Here is a 19,187-nt window from a genome sequence, read left to right on the forward strand (position 1 = left end):
GCAGATGCTTTATTCCCCTGGGACAAATACATTTTCAGCATGAAAGAACCAATAATTGCCAGCTAGTCAGCTGCTGTTTTCATGTGGTATTGTGTGATGATCTTTAGTTGGATGTGATACAGAGAGAGGCTATTGGACATAAACAGAGATGCCAAGAAATTCATGCTGCACAGGTTTCCTTGGTATTATGTCTGAAAGGACCTGATCATAAAGCGTACAGTTTTTCCATGGATTTGAACTGATTTTGGATCAGATCTGGACTCCAGAAGACTTCATAATCACGTTTCATGACTAATTTAAGAAAGAAATAAGTGATCTGCTGAGATACAAGCTGATAGGAAACGATGACTCAAACCAAAGCTGTTAGTAATCAAGACATTTCAATGTGGTTTTTATGCACTTGATCATTGTGATATAACATTCTTTGATGTATGGCCTCATGTTGTTTTACATAAGTTGTACAATTTTGGGGAGATGCTTCTACATTGGTGCATGCACGGATACTGCAGTGGTGTGCAGTACGGTACTTGTGGGTAGGGAAGGGATTGAATTTTGTCTATGCTGAATTTTGTCTTTGCTTGGGAGGGCAAGATTTAGGGATACCAGAGGTGGCAGTGGTCTTGGGCTGAAAGGAAATCAAAGCAAGAGATCTTATAGCCAGAAGTCTGGAGCTGACATCTCTCCCCCTTAGTCACTTGCACAGTGTGAGTTAGCATGCTAAGAATAAGCAGGTTAATTAAAACAGTGCTAAAATAGCAGATGTGATAATTCCAGTTTCTGAAAGTCTACGAAGAAGGATCAATGTTACTCTTGAGTAGAACTACTTCTATATTTGAGATATTATTTAAGATAAATATACTATTTGCTGCATGAATTCTGTTTATGAAGTTGACAGCTTGGAAGCAATTAGATGGAAACTAGAACTATTCTAAATTCCTGTGTTTTGCTGGTAATAAAGCTGAGTCACTGAATGCTATTTTGGTATTTATTTATAAGGAGGAAAAAATCACCCACATTTGCCAAGCATTGCCATGCATCTGTGGGCAGGATATTGTCTGTTTGTCAACATGCATCCAAGCAGCAGAATTACAGACTGGAAGGATGGGTGACTGTCTGTGATGACACAGAGGGGTTTTGAACCAACAAATGCTACACTGTGCTTTTATGCATTCATACCTCGTTGTGCAATTTAATTTTTATTATGGCTTGTTCTGTACGAATACAGTTTTCAAGTTGAAATTAGAAAATGAAATAGAAAATTCATTTAATTGACTCAGCATTCCTGTGGCATAAATAAAGCAAGGAAATACCCCTTCACCTGCAGGGAGGCTGAGAGCAGTAATGTCTGAGTGATATTTGAATGAGTAATATTAATTGATAGTACATCCTTGTGGAAGGTGTAAATGGAGATGATGAGCTCTGCTTCCTTTCTATTACTCAACTTTGTAAATAAGCATGTTACTGCCTCCTGGATTTTAAACTCTCAAATAGAGAAAGAAGGGATGTGAGCAAGTGGGCACAGGAGGACACATGGTGCTCAGCTGAATGCTGAGCAGGCTTTTATTTTGGAGGAGAGGTGGCTCTCGTCTGCTAGGTCACACGGAGAAGTCGTTCAGGAGGGTGGAGAGTTTGCTGGTGGTTAAGTTGCTGAGAGACATGTACTGTCAGGCTGCTCCTGGAGCACAGCGCTCTTCCCCAGCATCTCACTGGCACTGCAGATAATGACTACAGGGAAAGGTAGGTGCTAATGAATGTGCCACAGGGATGGACGGGTTTATTTGTTAGCATCTGAATATTTGCCTGTTAAATTTCTTTTTAACGGTGTGAAGAGACTGAAGCAATCTTGCAGTGGAACTTTAAAAAATAGCCTGTAAGCATCTGTAGCCTGGTGGCATCAAGCTCAGTTTAAGCTTCTGTAGAATATAAATGATCTGTTTGATGGGGTGAAGGAAGAGGATGTGTTATATATAAGGGAACAGAACTGGTTGCAAGAGGTGAAGGACAAGTGTTTTCAGATACCCTTCCCGGTCTGTGATGTTTTTGAGCGATCACTGAGGCTTTTACTTCCTAACTGTTTCCTTTTGCAGCATCAGTTGGGAAGATTATTTAAATTGTTTATAAGTACTTTTGAATTAACATTGAATCACAGTTCCAAGAATGTGCCAAATGGAAGCATCACTGGCTTTCCGGCATTTCTGTTTTAACTGCATTTCTGTAACAGCAAGGATATACTTTGAAGGCAGAGAGGCTGGAGGGGACTAGGTGAAATGGGAAGGCAGAGGACCTCTGTATCTATTCACCTATGAAGAATTACTTTATGGGATGGGAGCATGTATTTCTTATATTCACGGTACATCAGAAGCCTGTGCCTTTCATCTTAGCTTTTGGAGAAAATGATTTCTGTTAGCTATCTTTGCAAAGGCTGCATTATTTTTCTTTATTCTTCCCCCTCTTCTTTCCATTCAGCATCCCTGTTGTCCTGTTGAAATCCTTATTATGTTGTGCATGTAGTAGGCTAAATTTAAGAAGTCTGAGATTGTCAGTATCTGGGTTGTGTACACCTTGGTTTTGTATTGATATTTACTGTTTTAAGGTGCGAGTTAATTGGCAGCTCTTTTTGCAGTGGATTAGCAGGTGGAAATCACCTGGGCAAATTGAACACTGTGGAATTGATACTGCGTATGACAGAATGTGACATTTTTATGGGCAGTTCTTCATTTTAGGAGCTTGGATCCTTTTGGCATATTATGGTTGCACAATGCTCTCCCAAGGCAATTACTACATGTATTTTCAGAGGAAGCAGGGGATGCATGTGTGTGGTGTTACTTGTGAACAGTCAGTAAATGTCTCGCATCTTCAGGAACAAAATACCAAAACCTGTCTAGGCTGATTCTTCTTGTGACTTACATCACCTGTCACTGGACAGTGTCACCACCTACAGCTGAGACACCTTCTCACTCTGGCTCCTCCTGTCCAGCTCTAAGGAGGAGTTGAGAATAATCTACTATTTTTCCAAAGTTGGAATTGTGTTGAATAATTAATGTACTTAACTGCTTATTAAAGAAAGCAAGCACATACTTGTTGTTGTTAATGAATCATAATGATTTCATCCTGCTGGGAACTTCTCAGCTTTGAAAGATCAGCTGGTGGAATGAAGAGCCTGAGGCCATAGTCCAGCTGGTCTTATCTTCTGGGAAATGTCTGACCTCCAGGTCATCATTGGTTGACTACTGTGGTAGTAGCACATATCAGAAGAAAAATAAGTTGTTAGTGCTATTGTGATTTCTGGATTGAATCCAAAGTACCCTGACCCTAGGATTTCCTTGCAAAGAATCAGTGAGAGTTACTCTGGTTGTGTGTGTATCATCACTTCCCTAACCTCTGATGGTTTTAGATGAACACAGAAAGGATGCTCTTTTGGCAAAGCTTTGGTGTAACCAAGCAGAGCCAATCTACCACTGCATTTCATGGTATTTCCAACAGACATGCATAAAATGTAGACTAAAGTATTGGGCAGCTAGATGATGAGATGATGCTGTTTAGTGTGAACCTCATGAGCAAAAGATTTAACATGCACAATTTCATTAACACCAATGGAGGTTAAATACATGAATATCTTGCACATTGGGAGATAGGCTTCTTTATGCAGGGCCTGTTCTCCTTTTCCCCTTTGGTAAAAGTACCACATGGATCTGAGGGACCTCAAGGGTTGTCTTTGAGAGCACATGCAACCTGGAACACATTGCAAGGATGAATCTACAGTCCAATGTCCATAACAGTAATTAGAATGAATTGGAAAAGATCCTACACCCTTCCTGTGGAAACTGTGGGAACATCTGGAAAAACTGCAGAGGTGATCACATTTCAGTAATTCTCAGTAGTGTTGCTGTTTTTTTTTCTGCTGTTGTCTTTTCCTGCAATTTGTTTCATGTACTTTGGTGTCAGGTTGGTTTCATTTGTAAAATAAAGCCTCAAATCTGTAGTGGGTATTGTCTTTAAAATCTCTGAACCAGTCTCCTCCTATCTTCTGTGCTGCTTTGCGCAGCTGACTCTCCTTTGTAGGTCTTTTTTCAGAAAGTTTAGGGGTCAATGCTAGAGCAATATTAACTTCAGTGACATTTTCACATGAAAGAGCTAACTCTATATTTCATGTTTTAGATCTTTTAGCTTGGTCATTTATTGTACACAGCATCTTCCAGGGGCAAATTTATCAATTGGATAGCTCATACACATGCATGCACACACACACATATCAATCATTGTGAACATAGCAGTGATTTTAAGTCAGCTTTTTAATTCTCAACAATTCTCTGTGAGCTGGGAGTACAAATTAATGAAATATCCTAAAGGTAGGCTGGCATGCTAAGGACAACCTGGTGTGAGTAAAAAGTATCCCATAGTTGTATATTCTGCAGATTTATGAAACTTATTTGGGTCATGTTTTTGTATTTCATATGTTCTGGCTTCAATACTTGTTGGGGAAGGGCAGTAAAGTACTTCAGTGAGGACAAGTTAAGGTATCACGTGCTTTCTGCTGCTATGGAAAGAATGACAAAAGTGTTCTTGGTGTAGGAAACTTTGCCTCAGGCTCACAAATCGTTCAGTCTCCACAAAAAGCAGTGGAAGGGCGAGGGTCTTCCTTCTTTTTGTGTGTTGTCTGGGTGCTGGGTTCTTGAGAATAGTCTCCTGATACTTTGATAAGTAAATGCTCTGGGCTGTTTTTATATAGCATCTCTGTCCCAGTTAAAATTAAATTGCTGTCCTTAATCAGCAGCCTCAGCAATGGCCAAAGACTGCTTGGGGGAGAGATGAAATTTCTTGTACCTCTTGTGGAGCACTTCAAATTCCTGTGCTGCTGCTCTCATTTATTTGATGAGATTTGTTTTCAGGTTGAGCATGTAACAAGTGAACTGAGTTTAGCTTCTGTAATTAGCAGCCTCTGAGGACAGCAGCCACCCAAAAGTAATCAGTGAACAGGATAGGCTTTTGAGGGCAATAAAAGTACATGAGAAGTGTGTGTTTCTCCTGTGGTGACAAAGAGCTTGTCTGCCCTTGCAGAACAGTGTATGTATAGCATAACTACAGTAGCTGCAGCTTCCATAACCATGAGATTTAATTCAAGTGTCTAGACTGAAGAGTACCTGGTTGATTTCTAAAGAACCTAAGAGCAAATGCTTGCTGGCTTGAAAGTCTTCCCATATATAGTCACTTTTCATATTCAAATCACCGACTTTAGGCTGGATGAGATTAGACTACCAAGTCCATTTCTGAGAAAGACATAATAATACAGATGGTGTATCCAGCTTTAACATCCTGTGGGAGAACAATAACTGCAGTTGCAGCCATGTGAGTCAGGGACATGAAGAGGACCTTTTTTCTAAATGCAGAAGTGGACAAGTGCTGATTTGTTGCTCCAGTGGGAAGCAGAGTTAATGCATTGTCCGTACTTGGCCCTGGTCTGGCATTACATTATGTTTGGCTGAAGTATTTTGTTTGTAGCTCAGATATAGTGATGTGAAACAGAATAAAACCAAGCTATAGTAAGTAAAAGCATTCTATTTTTGTAGTATTAAGACAGCAAATACTGTATAATGACTGGGTTTCTTCTGTCCACTGAAGGAATTAATTCTGCCCTGCTGCTCTGTCAAAGGAATCCTTTTGTTGCATTATGCAAAGCAGTTTGAGTCTCTTTCTTGTTTATTCCCCTAAAGCCCAAAACAGCAGACAGCCCTTGAATAATCCTGGCTTGGTTTACAACCTACATATAGCCTTCAGGGAGCTCACTGCAACCAAGTCTTCAAGAGGAAAAGTGCTAATGGCTGCTACTTTGGATTTGGTCTTCAGACTCAGGCCAGGTGAATTTTAGCACAAACAATGAGCTACAGAGGAAGAGATAAACACCTTCATTCACTGTACAGTGTCACCTGAACTGCTTTTCTCAAGAATGGCAAAACCTACAGCAACTGCATTTTCAGACTTGCTCCATTTCCTGTGGCAGACCTAGTCCACCTTCCTTCAGAGCTCATCAAGGTACCATGGAACTCCTTTAGATGCTTGACAGGGAAGTTAGTGGTATTAGATGCAGATGCTAATGTCCAGCGAATATCAAACGCACCTGGATTTAATTGGAGACCAGGATGGATAGTGGTTTGATAGAGAGTTTTAGATGCTTATATGCAGAGGTAGGAAGGATAAATTTACACTATTTTTTTGTCCAAACCTGCTGCCTTTGATGTTAATGGACTCTTTCTAATGATTTCAATGGCAAATGAATGGCGCCCTTTGTGAACTGCTGGTTGACTATGTTGAAATAGCCTTGTACAGGTGTTTTAGGCATGATTGCTCCTAGTCTTTCAGAGGGAAGGGGGAAATAGACATTTTAGGTATTGAAACAGTGCTGGCACTGCTTCTCCCAGTGTTTTCTTTATGCAGCTGGCATTGGCTCTTACAGCGTTGGTGCTGCCTCCACCCCTATGTAATGAGATTGTTACCTTTGGGTATAGTGTGAGTAGAGGAAAAATGTGTAAAAGGATGCATGTCTTCCACATATATCTCCTGAGTAATGGGCCTCCTATCTAGCGGAGCTATGGCTCATAATGGCACCTGATATTTCTAATTAGGTCTGCTTTATAAAGGATGGGTCTAACTTTGTTCTTGATCATTTATATTTCTGCTTCTGATCCCGCCAGCTCTTGCTTGTGAGCAGGAGGGAACAGGGGCAGTCCTGGAGGCAGGGCTGAGCGTGCTGCTTTCCTGCTGCAGCTTTGCCAGGGCACTTCAACTCCGATTTCCACTCCTGCTGTTTGAGCTCTGAGCTGGGCAGGAGATGAATCTGCAGAGACTTCTAATCACGCGGAGCTTCTACGATGTGGAGAGACAATCATGCTCCTTTTCACTGGAGACTTAAATAAGATCTGATCCCAAGCTTCCACAGGCAAAATGTTTATGCACCAGCTCACTGAAACTTATTTTCTGTCCCCTCCCCCTTAGGAAGCTCCATACTTGTCTCTAGTTCTTTCTTCCAATGTATTTTTTTTTTTTTTTTTTTTTACTGTTATATGCTGGATCTTGGCTCACTACAGTGGGCTTTCTCCAAGGATTTGAGTCTGGGCTGGGTCTTGTGTGTGCGCACTGTGCTCTTTGCTTGCTGTTCCCCTTCATGTTTCTCCCTGAAGCCTATTTATCATGGGCTCTAAAGCAGTCTTGTCCCTGTTTTTGTCCAAACTATTTCTTGTTTATAGCACTGTGGTATAAGCAGCTCTGTGCAGTCTTGCCTGAGAGTGTGGGAGATGCAGGAGGATACTGGGGCACTGGGGATTTTTGTGACAGGGGTGGGCTGTGCAAGGTACTGTAGAGAAGTTTGAGATAAACATAAAGCCTTTATCTAGCTAGTCAGCATTAAAAATAGGATTTAAACCTCAGTGTTTTGTTTGAAACTCTTGATGGGGAAAGGTGATTGCTTGACAATTGTGTGGAACAATGTCTTTTGTGTAAACCAGGCAGGATGCTCCATCAGCCTCAGCAGGATGTTCCTTTCTGGGCCTCCAGTGTGTGTGTCAGGTCCTTTCTACCAGCTTCCTCCCCAGAAGGCTGGGTCACAGAGCTGTCTAAACTAGCATGTTTTACATGTCCTAGAAAATGCTGTATGCTGCCAGTTTGAGGTGAGAATATACCTGAGCAATGTTTGATGGTGCTCTGTACCCTTGGCCAGTGATGACCTTACCAGCTGTTTTTGAAAGCAGGTGATCTCTGCTCCCTTATGTCATGGAAGTGATTTCTGTAAAACAGCACACAGTACCAATGCCAATAGAAGACTGTGATGAGCAGCTCGTATTTTAATTCTTGGGGTAGAATGTTCAATTTTCTGTACCTATAATGCATAGACCACTAATTCCAGAAAACCTCTGAATTGGAAGTAAGACCTATTCCAGCAAGAGATTTTTAGTTGGTTTCATGCAAGTTCCAGTAGTTCAGGGATTACAGGGACTGAGGGCGGAGCCCTGTGCTCAATTTTTCCATAAGCCTACAGTTTTTTTCACTTTGAAGATGATGAGTGAAACGCTGGAACAGTTTGACCAGAGGATCTCCATCCATGGAGACTTTTAAAACTTGGCTGGATGAGGCCCTGAGTGATACAGTTTTGTCAGCACTGCTTTTGGAAGGAGGTTGGATCACCTGAGGTTCCTTCCAACCTAAATTATTCAGTTACTTTATTTTATTTCAGTAGGCGGCAGTAGTTACCTAAGATCTCCAAATTCATTGAATGGGGTTCAGTACTCCTATAGCTGTGTGTGTTAGTAAGCTAAAGACAAAGATTGCCAGCATTATCTGAAATGGTGTGTTTGTTACTCAACATTTTATCAGGAGTGCTAACAGGGCTACAGGCAGAAGAAAATGTGACCTCAGCTAACAACACAACCTGATGTCAGCATGAAACATCTGCAAGCCACAACAGAGGCACCTCTATAAATGGCAGCGTGTACAATTTAATGTACATCCTCTGCTGATTTGGTGTTATACTAGAGTTGATGAGAATACTTTATTCTAGTTTTATTGGTCTGTCATCAGTGTGACTGTCAAGTTGCACATGGGCGTATTTAGTGAAGAGTTAAGATACAGATTACTCTTTAATATTAAAGAACTTAAAGCTTGATATTCAAATGTGGATATATTCTAATTTTTTATCCGAAGAGGAGCTTGCTACAAATTAGTAGGTGAGACTATATTTTGTTCCATTTAATCTTCATGCTGTTCTTCAAAATACTCTTTTTAGAAGCCTTCTGAACCTTTACTTGTAATGGTAAGCTTTGTTTTGCTGGCTGAGCTCTATGTTCCAGTTCCCCATGTAGAAAAAACAAATGTTTCTTTTAACTCGTGATGTTTGAATGCATTTTTTAAGTCTGTGATAAAGTATGGTTTTTGACCCAATTCCTTCATAATATTTGCAGAAGGAAGCTGAGTAAGCCTGATTTAAATGTAATTTAGGGGACTAAAAACCACTCCCCCCACTCCAGCAAACCCACTCATGTTCCAGGCAGTAATTATCAGTGGTTCTTCGTGTCAGTAGGAAGGGGTTTCCAGATGCGAGCAGGAATTAGTAGGATCCTAGTTCTAATATTTAAAAACTAAACACAAAACTACTGGAAAACAAAGAGGGAATGGAGGGTCTCTGGCCCATCTCCTCTCTTCTGCTTTTCAGTGAAGACTTCATCAATTCAGTCTCCAGGTTGTAAAGTGGAGGGAGTGCAATAGTAGGGCCCCACGAAGCTTTGCATGGGAAAATGGGCAAGGCAAACAGTTCAAAATGATCCTAGTTGGAGCACTGACTTCTTATGAATGCCAGTATGTAAAGGTGGCATTGAAATTCACATTTCCCAGTTAAAACACCTGATCCTTACTTGCTTTCAAACACTGGAGCAAAGGGAAAGGTGAATCTGTAGTTGTCTGTCATGTGCTGTGCTTCATGTGTGCCAGTTCCTCTGTTTTCTAAATGTTCTGTAAGTGAAGGCAATCACAGATGGTTGCTAAAGAGGACCAGATGATTTGTCAGCACGGTGGTGTGTTTGGAGGAGTGGGACTTGGACAGGCTTGAGGCTGCTTTGTTGTCATTGCTTTTAGTTCAAAATTTTCATTTAGAAAGTTGAATATCCTTGGTTTTATGCTTTTTTAGTTGTGGTGGAATTCATTTTTGTGTTTTTACATTCTAGGAAGGTGCTTGTTGATCTTTAAATCATTTATAAAGGAGCCATTCTCAATAGGTGTGGAGTTTAAATGAGGATGGGACATGCATGGAGAAGTTCAGATGTTGGACATGCCTTAATTCCATAAGAGACTTATGGATTCCTCTCTCCATAGTGCCAGGAGGCAAAGGTCTCCTTATCCCTTCACAGACCCTTTCTTTCAAACTAAATAATGCAAAGAGACCCTTACCAGAGGGGCAGCTTGAATATAGTTTAAATTTTTTTTTAGCTCCATTAAGTTGGCTTAGCTGGACTGAAAGTCCCCCAGGTGCTGGTTAGTATGCAGGCTAATGGTTCAAAGCTTGCTTCCCTGGCTGGCTTGTGGCTCCTAAACACAGATTTGGTATTTGGCAACTTCTAGGGAACTTGTGGGCTGTGCACAATATCCAGTGAACCAGGACGCTGCTGATCACTGATATTTTCTGGCTGCTGCAGCAGTACAAATAGGAAATAGCCATTGTATAACCAAGCCATTCAATTCCAGTCTGGACAAAGTAACAATTATTGCTACTTGGAAATAAGGGCTCTGTAATAGAGGTGAGTGATTTAGGTGGTTCAGGTGGTTGACTTGTGAGCTTCAGATGAATCAGGCTGATCCTGCTCTCATGTTCTAGGAGGCCCCAAAACTTTTTGCTTTGAACACACTGATAGTTGGTAAAGCAGTTGGCCACCTGTGAAGAATAATTATCCCTAGGCACAAATCTCTTCTGGGGTACCTGCAAATACACAGGACTTCAGTGCTTGTGCTTGCAAAAGGAACAAAGCAGTCTAGCAGACCCCTAGAACTATAACTAGTAATTGCCTCCTTCAGAAATCCTGAAAGTTTATCTATGCATTGAGCATAGAATTTGGGTTTAGGGATTTGATAAGATACTATTTTCCCACAAATTCTATTCTTATTTCTTAGGAGTTCAGGCAGGGTGCTGCTAGCTTGCTCCCCTGAGTTCGGTTTTCAGTAACAGCTGTTGACAGATGTCAGTGCCCTATGAGTGCTCCCTGTTATTTGTGGTTAAACAACAAGGTACCAGCAGCCTGTATTGCACATTAAAAATTACTGAATTGGGTGGAGAAAGATTTATGTGGCTTTTTCTTCTGCAACCTAGTCTGCTGACATTTTCTGTTATGCTACTACCGGTACACTTTTCTGTTTTCCTTCAGTTCACATTTTATAGACTATAGTCAATTGTTCATGCTCATTTTTTTAATGTTAGTTCTTCATAGTGATTCTTCAGATAGTCTAAGCAATGCCTGGAAACATCTGCTAATAATAAAAACTTGCTATTTCGGTACTCATATCTGCCTCCACTTTAACACCTCCTCTGTGCTATTACCACTTCCATACCTGATAGTGCTTGAGTCATGGATTTGTGAGCATTTTTTAATGTGCCAACAGATAGTAATCCTGCCTGTCAAAATGAGTATTAACACTTAGTTACATGTAGCATAACACTGACATGGTCACTCGTTCTGCTTCTGATTTATGAAAATGTAAAGCAAGTGCATAACAGTCTGGAATCTGACTGTTTCTCCTAAACAGTATTATAATTTTTAAAAAAATTGCTTTCTTGTCAAGTTCCTTTTACTCAGTGAATAAATGGAAACAGTGAGTCTCTGCTCTCAAAGAGTTTTTACAACTGGTTGAAGTTGAGTGTGCTTTGGGATAGATGTACTTTGTGGGTCACTGAAAACTCAGATGAGTAAACCCGGAAGTTGAAGGTTCAGAAATTAAACCCTCAGATTAAGTCTGTAACTAGTTGTCATATAGAAGATTGGCTTCAGTGTTTCCTTCAGCTAGTAGAAGGAGGGTCTTGGTGACACATGGATTCTTGATGTTGCTACACCAAGTAGTACAAGTAATAAACACAAACCACCAAATCCATATATATACTTGTATACAATACAAATGTATAGCTTTGCACAATTGAGAGGCTATTGTGAAATGAGTGATATACAAGGACCCTTACTTTCCTCATTAGATTTGACTCTGTAAAACATACTTTGTTTTGAACAACTCTTGTTTATTTTAATTCTCCCGAACTCATGTACTCCTTTTTGATATGTGGAGAATAGAGCTGGTTATATTTCAAAAGGTCTTTCATTGTGAGCTTTTAAATATTAATGCTAGAAAACAGACCCAAGCAGTCTTAGTCGTGGTGCATGTTTGTAATGTTTGTACCTCTGACTCAATGCATGCTCCTGTATCTGAAATGAAATGTGCTTAAAATAAAATATTTTAATTCATTGACATGTGTCGTTCTCTTTTGTTCCTCCTCTGGAATGTAAATCTTAGGTGTATCTGGAGGCCTTACAGCACGAGACACAAAGTGCCTTTAATGACCCAGAACTTAGGCACTTTTTTGCCATACTGTACACAGGTGTATTACAGAGCATGTATAGAGTGTGTTTGAGTGAGGACCTGCAGGGGGTTCACTGGGTAAGCTCACCCTTTTGAAAAAGATAATCCATTTTGCCTCTTGTGAAACAGAGATGATGCTCTTCTGCACCTCCTCTGCTCTGAGTCATGTTTTTTCTCCTGTATAAGAATGTGAAGTGAGGGGGAAAATTACAACAAAATAATCTAAAAATAAAGATTCAATAAATACGGGGCTACAGGAAATGATGCAAACCTGAGGAAGCAGTGTCCTCTGATTTCAAAGGTGCTTTGAAAGAGTTTTCCTTCTCTCAGCTCTTGCCTGTCCTCTGTGGCTTGATGGTTGCAGATGCTTGCCTTGGGGTAATTATCTTCATAGCAAACTTGGAAAACAGGTCTTCTCTTCGCAGTCATCGCATATGGTAAACCTGGATTCTGAGAAAGGTTTCATCAGTTGGGCTTCATCAGTGCTGCTGCACTGACAAAGGCCCAATAAGTAGATGAAGACTATTATCTCAACCTGGGAACCTGTTAGAGGATTTCCAAGGTAGAAGTGTCTCAGACTTCAGCCTTATTTATTTTAATTTGCTGAACAACTTGAAAGAAGCCTGTTTAGGATTAAAGTAATCTATTACTTTCTGTTGTCATTCCTAATTAGGATTTAGGCTCAAATGTTGTGCTACTTGGTTTTGCAGTTGGTTGCTTGTTTGCTCCCTTCCTAACTGGTAGGACATTACAATATCATGAATCCACTTTATTTTGATTTCTCTGTCTGTTCTCCCATGCCCCCTGAATACAAAAGTGTCTCAGACTTTTAAGTCACAGAGAGCAGATGGGCCTAAAGTTTTGGAGGGCTGTCCAGAAGGTCTTCATGCTTTAAAGCACATGCCATAACGTGTCTGGACAGGAAGAAGGTTTAAATTGTTCATCCTTGATTCATCCTAGATAGTTACCCTAGGATTTGAACCTGTGTCTATCAACTTACAAAATACCAACTGAGAAGGTATTCTTAGTAGGATTATTAGACATTTGAATTCTCTTGGGTATGATATTATTTTAGTAATTTTTTACTTTTGACATCAAACTATATTAAGTGATTTTTATAATAACGGAGGATAAGGAATCATGACTTCAGGCACTAGGAAGTATTTAATTGAATTGCTGGACTGAAAGGGATGCCTGACTTTTGCTTTTTGAGCATGGTATGAGGTGATCTGACAAATAAGGAGACATATATGCACCAGTTCCCAGGATGGCTCACAAAGCTCATGAAGTCCCATTATGTGTTTTGCAGTGATTTCTGTTTTTCCTTTTCTACTTCCATTCCCAGCTTCCCAATGTGTTGTAGAAACTTAATCTCTTTGCTTCTCCTTTGTACTTTCCAGAGCCTATTTCCATCTCCCAAAACTTCAACTCAGGCAATGTACATCAGTTATCATATTAAGCTCTGTGCTGGTTACCTAGTTATGTGCATTGCTTGACCACAGCTGTGCTGGCAGTTAAAATTACTTAGTTGAGAGTCCTGCATTTATCTGATGACTGTATTCCCCCTTCCTCAAAAAAAAAATATCCTACCCTACTCCAAATTAGCAAGCATATCTAGAATATGGGCGGATGGTGCCTGGTGGCAGCCAAATGGCGAGAATAACCTCATAAGCTTAATTTCCTGGTAGACTTGTCACAGTTGGCAGGAAAAGTTGCCAGCGTGTGGGGTCTGTGTAGGTGATGCTGGAACAAGTTGGCACTTGAAAGATTTCACTGTGAGTAATTTCTGTGCTTCAGGCAAGTAGTAAGAATATATGTAAGTTTTAAGGTTTACGAGTTTAAGCTTTAGGGCGAATTGTACATCCTAGACCTGAAATAAAAGTAGGATCTGTTCATCTTGACATGTATATTTATGATTTTTTTTTTTTACTATTTGACACAGTATTTAACAAAGCAGAAACACAGTGGTGTAATAGTCTGTGGTTCTTCTGGTGCGTTCTGCTTACAGCACGAGTAGCCTGCTGGAAAGGAGGACAGCTTGTTTCTAGGAGCTGAGTCTTTGTATGGACTACACTTTACAGTTTGTGATTTAGGAATAAAGTGTAAATGTCTTGTATGAAGGGAAGTAGCTCTCTACAGGGTAGACAAATCAGTGCAAGGGGGAAGAAGCTGCTATCTAATTAGTCTGTTTGAATTATCAATGCAGTGATCTTTCAGGGTCACAGATGTATAAAATGGCTGTGTCAGCCAGACTTGCCTTAGGGGGGAGGAGAGATCTCAAGCTGCTCAGAAAATGATTCCTTATATTAATTAAATGTTGTTTTCTTTTTGTTTTTGACTTGTTGACTCCTTTCAAGTCTTGCATGGAGGCAAGTAATTCTGTGTGAAACCAGAAATTTATACAGATGGAAATCAGTTGTGTTTAGTTAACCTGTGAGACTTTATTTGCATCTGCATAGATTAGAGATTCTTTATTGGCTGTTCAGATCTGGGTTATTTAGTTTCGTAAATGCCAGCATTTGTTGTTGATGTTGCCTCAATTAATGATTTCAGTATCTTTTCTGAATGAGGAAGGATGGTAGGACTTCAACCAGCAATGCTCACAGAGGTATCACTGCTAAGGAAAGCTCAGTGATTTTTTTTTTTTTTTTCCTCCCTTCTCTTTCTCCCACCTCCCCCCGCCCCCCCCCCCCCCCAGCAGTTTTGAAAATGGCGAAGGGGGGCTTTCTCTGCAATCAGTGTTCCCACTTTTGCATGGGAACATCTTTGAATTTCAGTGTCTCCAATTTCATTTAGGTCAGTATTTGTTTTGTGAAGTCCGTAATGGCTAAATCCAGAGTAAAATTTTTAACTGGGTTGTGATTAATATTTGTGTTTTTTGTGGTAAATGTGAATGATTCTGCTTAGCTTAACTTCCTTTCTTTAGGGCTAAGTTAAATTATATTACCCTGCATTTGCTGTAGCTTAAAAGCAGCACAAGGGCTGTTACTGTGGCTCAGCTGGTGTCTTGTAACTTGTTAAGCAGCAATAATTTGATCATGAGTCTGAGTCCTGAGGCAAATTCATTCCTCATTTTTACATGACAGACTTAGCCTTTGAACCAGAGGAGATCTTCTGCCTGCTTGTAAATATATTTATTCATAGCTTCCACCACCTCTTATGAAGTTCTGAACTTTGATTTAAAGCAAGTGACAAAATTAGCCTGCCCTTTGTCCATTTGTTTAGCTCTTTTTGTGGGTAAGGTGGTCTTGGGGTTAGAGTCAAGTGGTATAGGAGATACATTAGAGGAAGTGGTAGAATTCATGTCAGATGAATCAAGATTTTACTGGTCTGTCACCACATTTTTCCAATTCTGATTTTCTAATTGATCCTGACTGATCTTTTTTATTTGATGCAGTAAGTAGCTTTATATGGGGAAACTTGATTTCCTTCATCATTCTTTCATGGATGTAACAGCTGTGGAAGTCTTCTACTGTGGACACAAGATATGGGAGGAAAACAGGATTGTTACTAAAGAACTCAAATGACCAGCTGTGGCATCAAAGTAAATTATTGAGTTCCATCTGGGACCAACTTTCAGGCATGGCAGAAAACATTGGGTGGCTGGGTGACAGGCTTAAGTTTTACTTAGGTGCAGAGTCATGAGGATGGTTGAGAAGGGATGCTGAGCCATGGGAAGAGAGTGAGTAGCAGCATTGATGGAGGCCAAATAAGAATGGGTTAGGCAGGATTATGTTAAACAGACTGATTGGGACACAAGTACTTACATTTATTTCTTTAACTGCCCTTTTTCTTTTAAATGAAAGGGAGAAGGATCCTTGTGCAGGTTTTTCCTATATGTAAAGTCTGAATAACAGTAATTATTTTTAACTATGCCCTGACTGCATTATTTATACTGTAAGCTCTTTGGGAAAGATGCTTTTTTCTTTGTAGCATATTAGAGTCCCCCTGCTTGCTCAGGATTTCTCATTGCGTCTGAAATATGAATGTCATATTTAGTACCCTAAAGTCATTAATGACAAAAGGAATAAAAGTTTTGGCAATGTTTTGACTCCAACTTTAAGTTTCCTCACCTGTGTGCCGCTGTGTCGTTCCCCCCCCCCCCCCCCATTGTTTCATTTGCTGTACCTAATGATGATGTTTGTTTTTGGGGTAAGAATGTGGGTGAAGGAACTTAAATCTGTCTTTTGTTTTAAAGGAGTTGAGGGAGTGGGGGGAAACAAGCCTCAGGAAAACAGAAGCCATGCTGACTGTTAATATTTTATAAGCTGTGACACATTTTTGGCTTTGGAGCCTTTTTCCCATGACTCTTTCCCTGAGGCAATGGTTTGCTTAAAATGCAGCTTTGAAGGGTGGGTAAAGAAGGCCTGAGAAACTGATGTGTCTCAGGAATTGGAGTTTTCCACTTGTAGATCAGGAATTTGGACTGTGCTTGTATTTGAAGCTATATTAAATATGAATTTGATTCTTTTCGATTCTGTTATCCAGCCATATGGAAACTATCTACTGTACTGAAGTGTCTGTAGAATAGACCACTACTAAGTGTACTAAAACCTCTCCATGCTTATTTGAAACCGCGTAGAAGGAAATCTGAGATCTTAGCATCTAAAAAATGAGGTCAAGTTCTGCATGCTCTTGCACTCACCTTCATCCCCAACTTACAGAGGTGGAAGCCGATTTTAGCCTAGTGTGATGGTGATTAAATAAAGGAAATCCTATACTTTGAGACATCTTCTGGCATTTGCTCTGTTTCTGACTACTGCATGGCCTGGAGTCAGACTCTGCATATGTATTTTGCCTCTGTTTCGACTGTGTCAAAAAAATGGAACTAATCCTATCTAGATCATATGCAGAGAAAACTGTGCAAAGTATTATTAGAAGTAATCATGATTGAAAATCCACTCTAAGTTACTGAACAAGTATTTTTTTTAACTAAAAGTAAAACGTGTCTTACTACTCTGAGGTTGGGTGCTTTTTTCCAACCAGTCATTAGAGAAAAAATGTTTTCATAATCTGTTATCTACTAGTTTCTGCTTTTGCTTTGAAAAAAGTAATGTTTTAAAAGTTACCATTCAAGTCACTGATCTTGAGTGTGGTTTCACTGCTTTTTCTACAATGATCCTGGGAATTGTAAAATGCTAGTTATTCAGTTACTGGGGTTTTATCCCCAGTGTCTCAAAAGGGAATAAACTACGTGGGCTTGATTGTCAGCAAACCATTACTTCTCTGCCAGTATCTACCAAGATGAGTGTGATGTGGGTAGGGAATAGATATTTCTCACCAGCTGTAATGGGTTGCTGATTTAAGCTCTGGTTGTAGTTCAGTATGCTTATGTAGACATTACAAAAGCTGGTATGGGCTGCAAACTTTGGCACTGGTGTGATGGTGCTGAAGTATGGTTTGCAAGATCCTGTGTGTACCCAGCTCATCAAAGCTAGGCTCTGCTTGAGCACATTGTGTTGAACTGAGATGGCAGTGGGGCAAGAATCCTCCTCCTCTGAATGCTAGTCTTATTAGTTAGGAGTAGGAAGGAACTTTTGTTTTTTTGGTGCACTAGGAGAGTGCGATGCAGCCAGTCAGTTATTGCTAAATACTCCAGAGCAAGAGTCAGCATCCAGTCAGGTTTCCCATCCCTTTCCCTTGCTAACAGTTGCAGTGGGTGCTCTGGGGAACATACAGCCAACTCTTTAACCTAGTAGCAATTGTCCCAGGAGCTCCTGAAGCTGTTGCCAGGCATGTTTTCTGTCAGAAGTGTCTCAAACCACTGGTAACCATTTGTAGATACAGAGCATAGCCTTGGTCATAAAATTCTGCTTTGAATTATTTTTAAGTAAACAAAACTTGGCTGTACACTTTGCTCGCATGTTTGCCTTCACAGTCAGTAGTAATATGCATATTTATAAAGATGAAGCATTTATTTGTGGTAGAAATTCCTGGTCATCATGCTGGTCATACCTGTTGTAGCAGTTGATAATCTTTCTCAAGATGCACGTAGGCTGTGAAGTGGCTGCCCGTTGCTCCCTAGTTTTCATTTCATGATTGTTCTTTTGTCTGAACCACCTGCAGTTTTAGACATTCTTATCTCATGGTTATTGCCTCACTGAGCATTTTACAATATTTTAAATGGTTATCTAATTAAGGGATATTTATTATGCACCAGGCCAGCATAACACCATACAGTTTTGGTAGATGTAGTACCTGTGTTCTTTCATTAGTGTTTAACCAGGCAAATGAGCACCTCATGACAGAAGCCCTGGCTCCTGTTTTCTGTGGCTGTATAGGAGACATAGGCTGGCAGCCTTGTTTTTTCCTTTGTTGTTCAGGAATAACTGCACATATGTTTCTTGGCTCAGAGGGGACTGCTTGGGAAGTTTAGCATGTCCCACCATCTCACAGGAGGGTCATCCCCTGGCAAAACCGATTGTAAATACGCCTAAAGGAAGGTCTCAGGGCTGATGCTACAGCTTCCCCGGGTCTCTCCAACACATCTTACTGGCTTAACTTCCCCAACCCAGCTGTCCTCTGAGACCTATCCTGAAAGGAAACAATGCTGCAGTTCGGTATTTTTATCTACTTACAGGTATTTCTAGGAAGCTGCTTGTGTGCAGTAGCACGCTTTGCACTGGGGGTTAGGGGGGATGTTCTGTGATGGCTGGAAATGCCACCTAATTTCTGCTTGCCTAAATGCGCTCTGGGTAACTTGAGGGAGTAAGATCCTTTTGGCCTTTTTGTAACAGTGCTTTGTCCTAAAAATGTCAGGATGCTCTTTCCTTCCTCATACAGCTCTGTGTGCTAGTTGTCAGTGCTTTACACCTCAGTGTGCTGCATGTATAGAAAATGAGCAGCCCTTTAGGAAGCAATAAGTGATAGCAATGTAAAATGCAATTTCCTTTTGTTGACAATGATGGCTATTAGGGCAGTCAGCATCTAGGTGAGCTACATTTGTGGTAATTACCTGAGTGGGCAGCGGGATTTGTGCAGTGGGGAGCGCCAGCTGGAGAAGGAGCTTCTTTCTGTGGTGTCACGGGAACAGATGGTGCCGATACTGGAAACCTGAACCTGGTCCGTGGGGCTGGCGGCACCTGATCCCG

The 19,187-nt window shown here is 40.6% G+C and overlaps 1 protein-coding gene across 24 annotated transcripts in view; it reads left to right on the top strand.

Annotated features, from left to right (window-relative positions):
- Positions 1-19,187, top strand: part of CLASP1 (cytoplasmic linker associated protein 1) — a 193,501-nt gene that overhangs the window by 68,699 nt on the left and 105,615 nt on the right. The window contains exon 1 of one of the 24 annotated variants that reach the window (XM_033003536.2): positions 1,618-1,737. The exons of 22 other annotated variants lie outside the window; for them this stretch is intronic. In XM_033003536.2, coding sequence (XP_032859427.2) covers positions 1,722-1,737 — 16 coding nt within the window. In that variant the 5' untranslated portion in view covers positions 1,618-1,721. Of the gene's footprint in view, positions 1-1,617; positions 1,738-15,358; positions 15,364-19,187 lie in introns of those variants that run through there. One more of the 24 variants, XM_042784370.1, reaches the window with a different exon arrangement.

Source organism: Tyto alba, unplaced genomic scaffold (assembly GCF_018691265.1).
Source record: "Tyto alba isolate M040663 unplaced genomic scaffold, T.alba_DEE_v4.0 Super-Scaffold_7, whole genome shotgun sequence".
Taxonomy (NCBI): domain Eukaryota; kingdom Metazoa; phylum Chordata; class Aves; order Strigiformes; family Tytonidae; genus Tyto; species Tyto alba.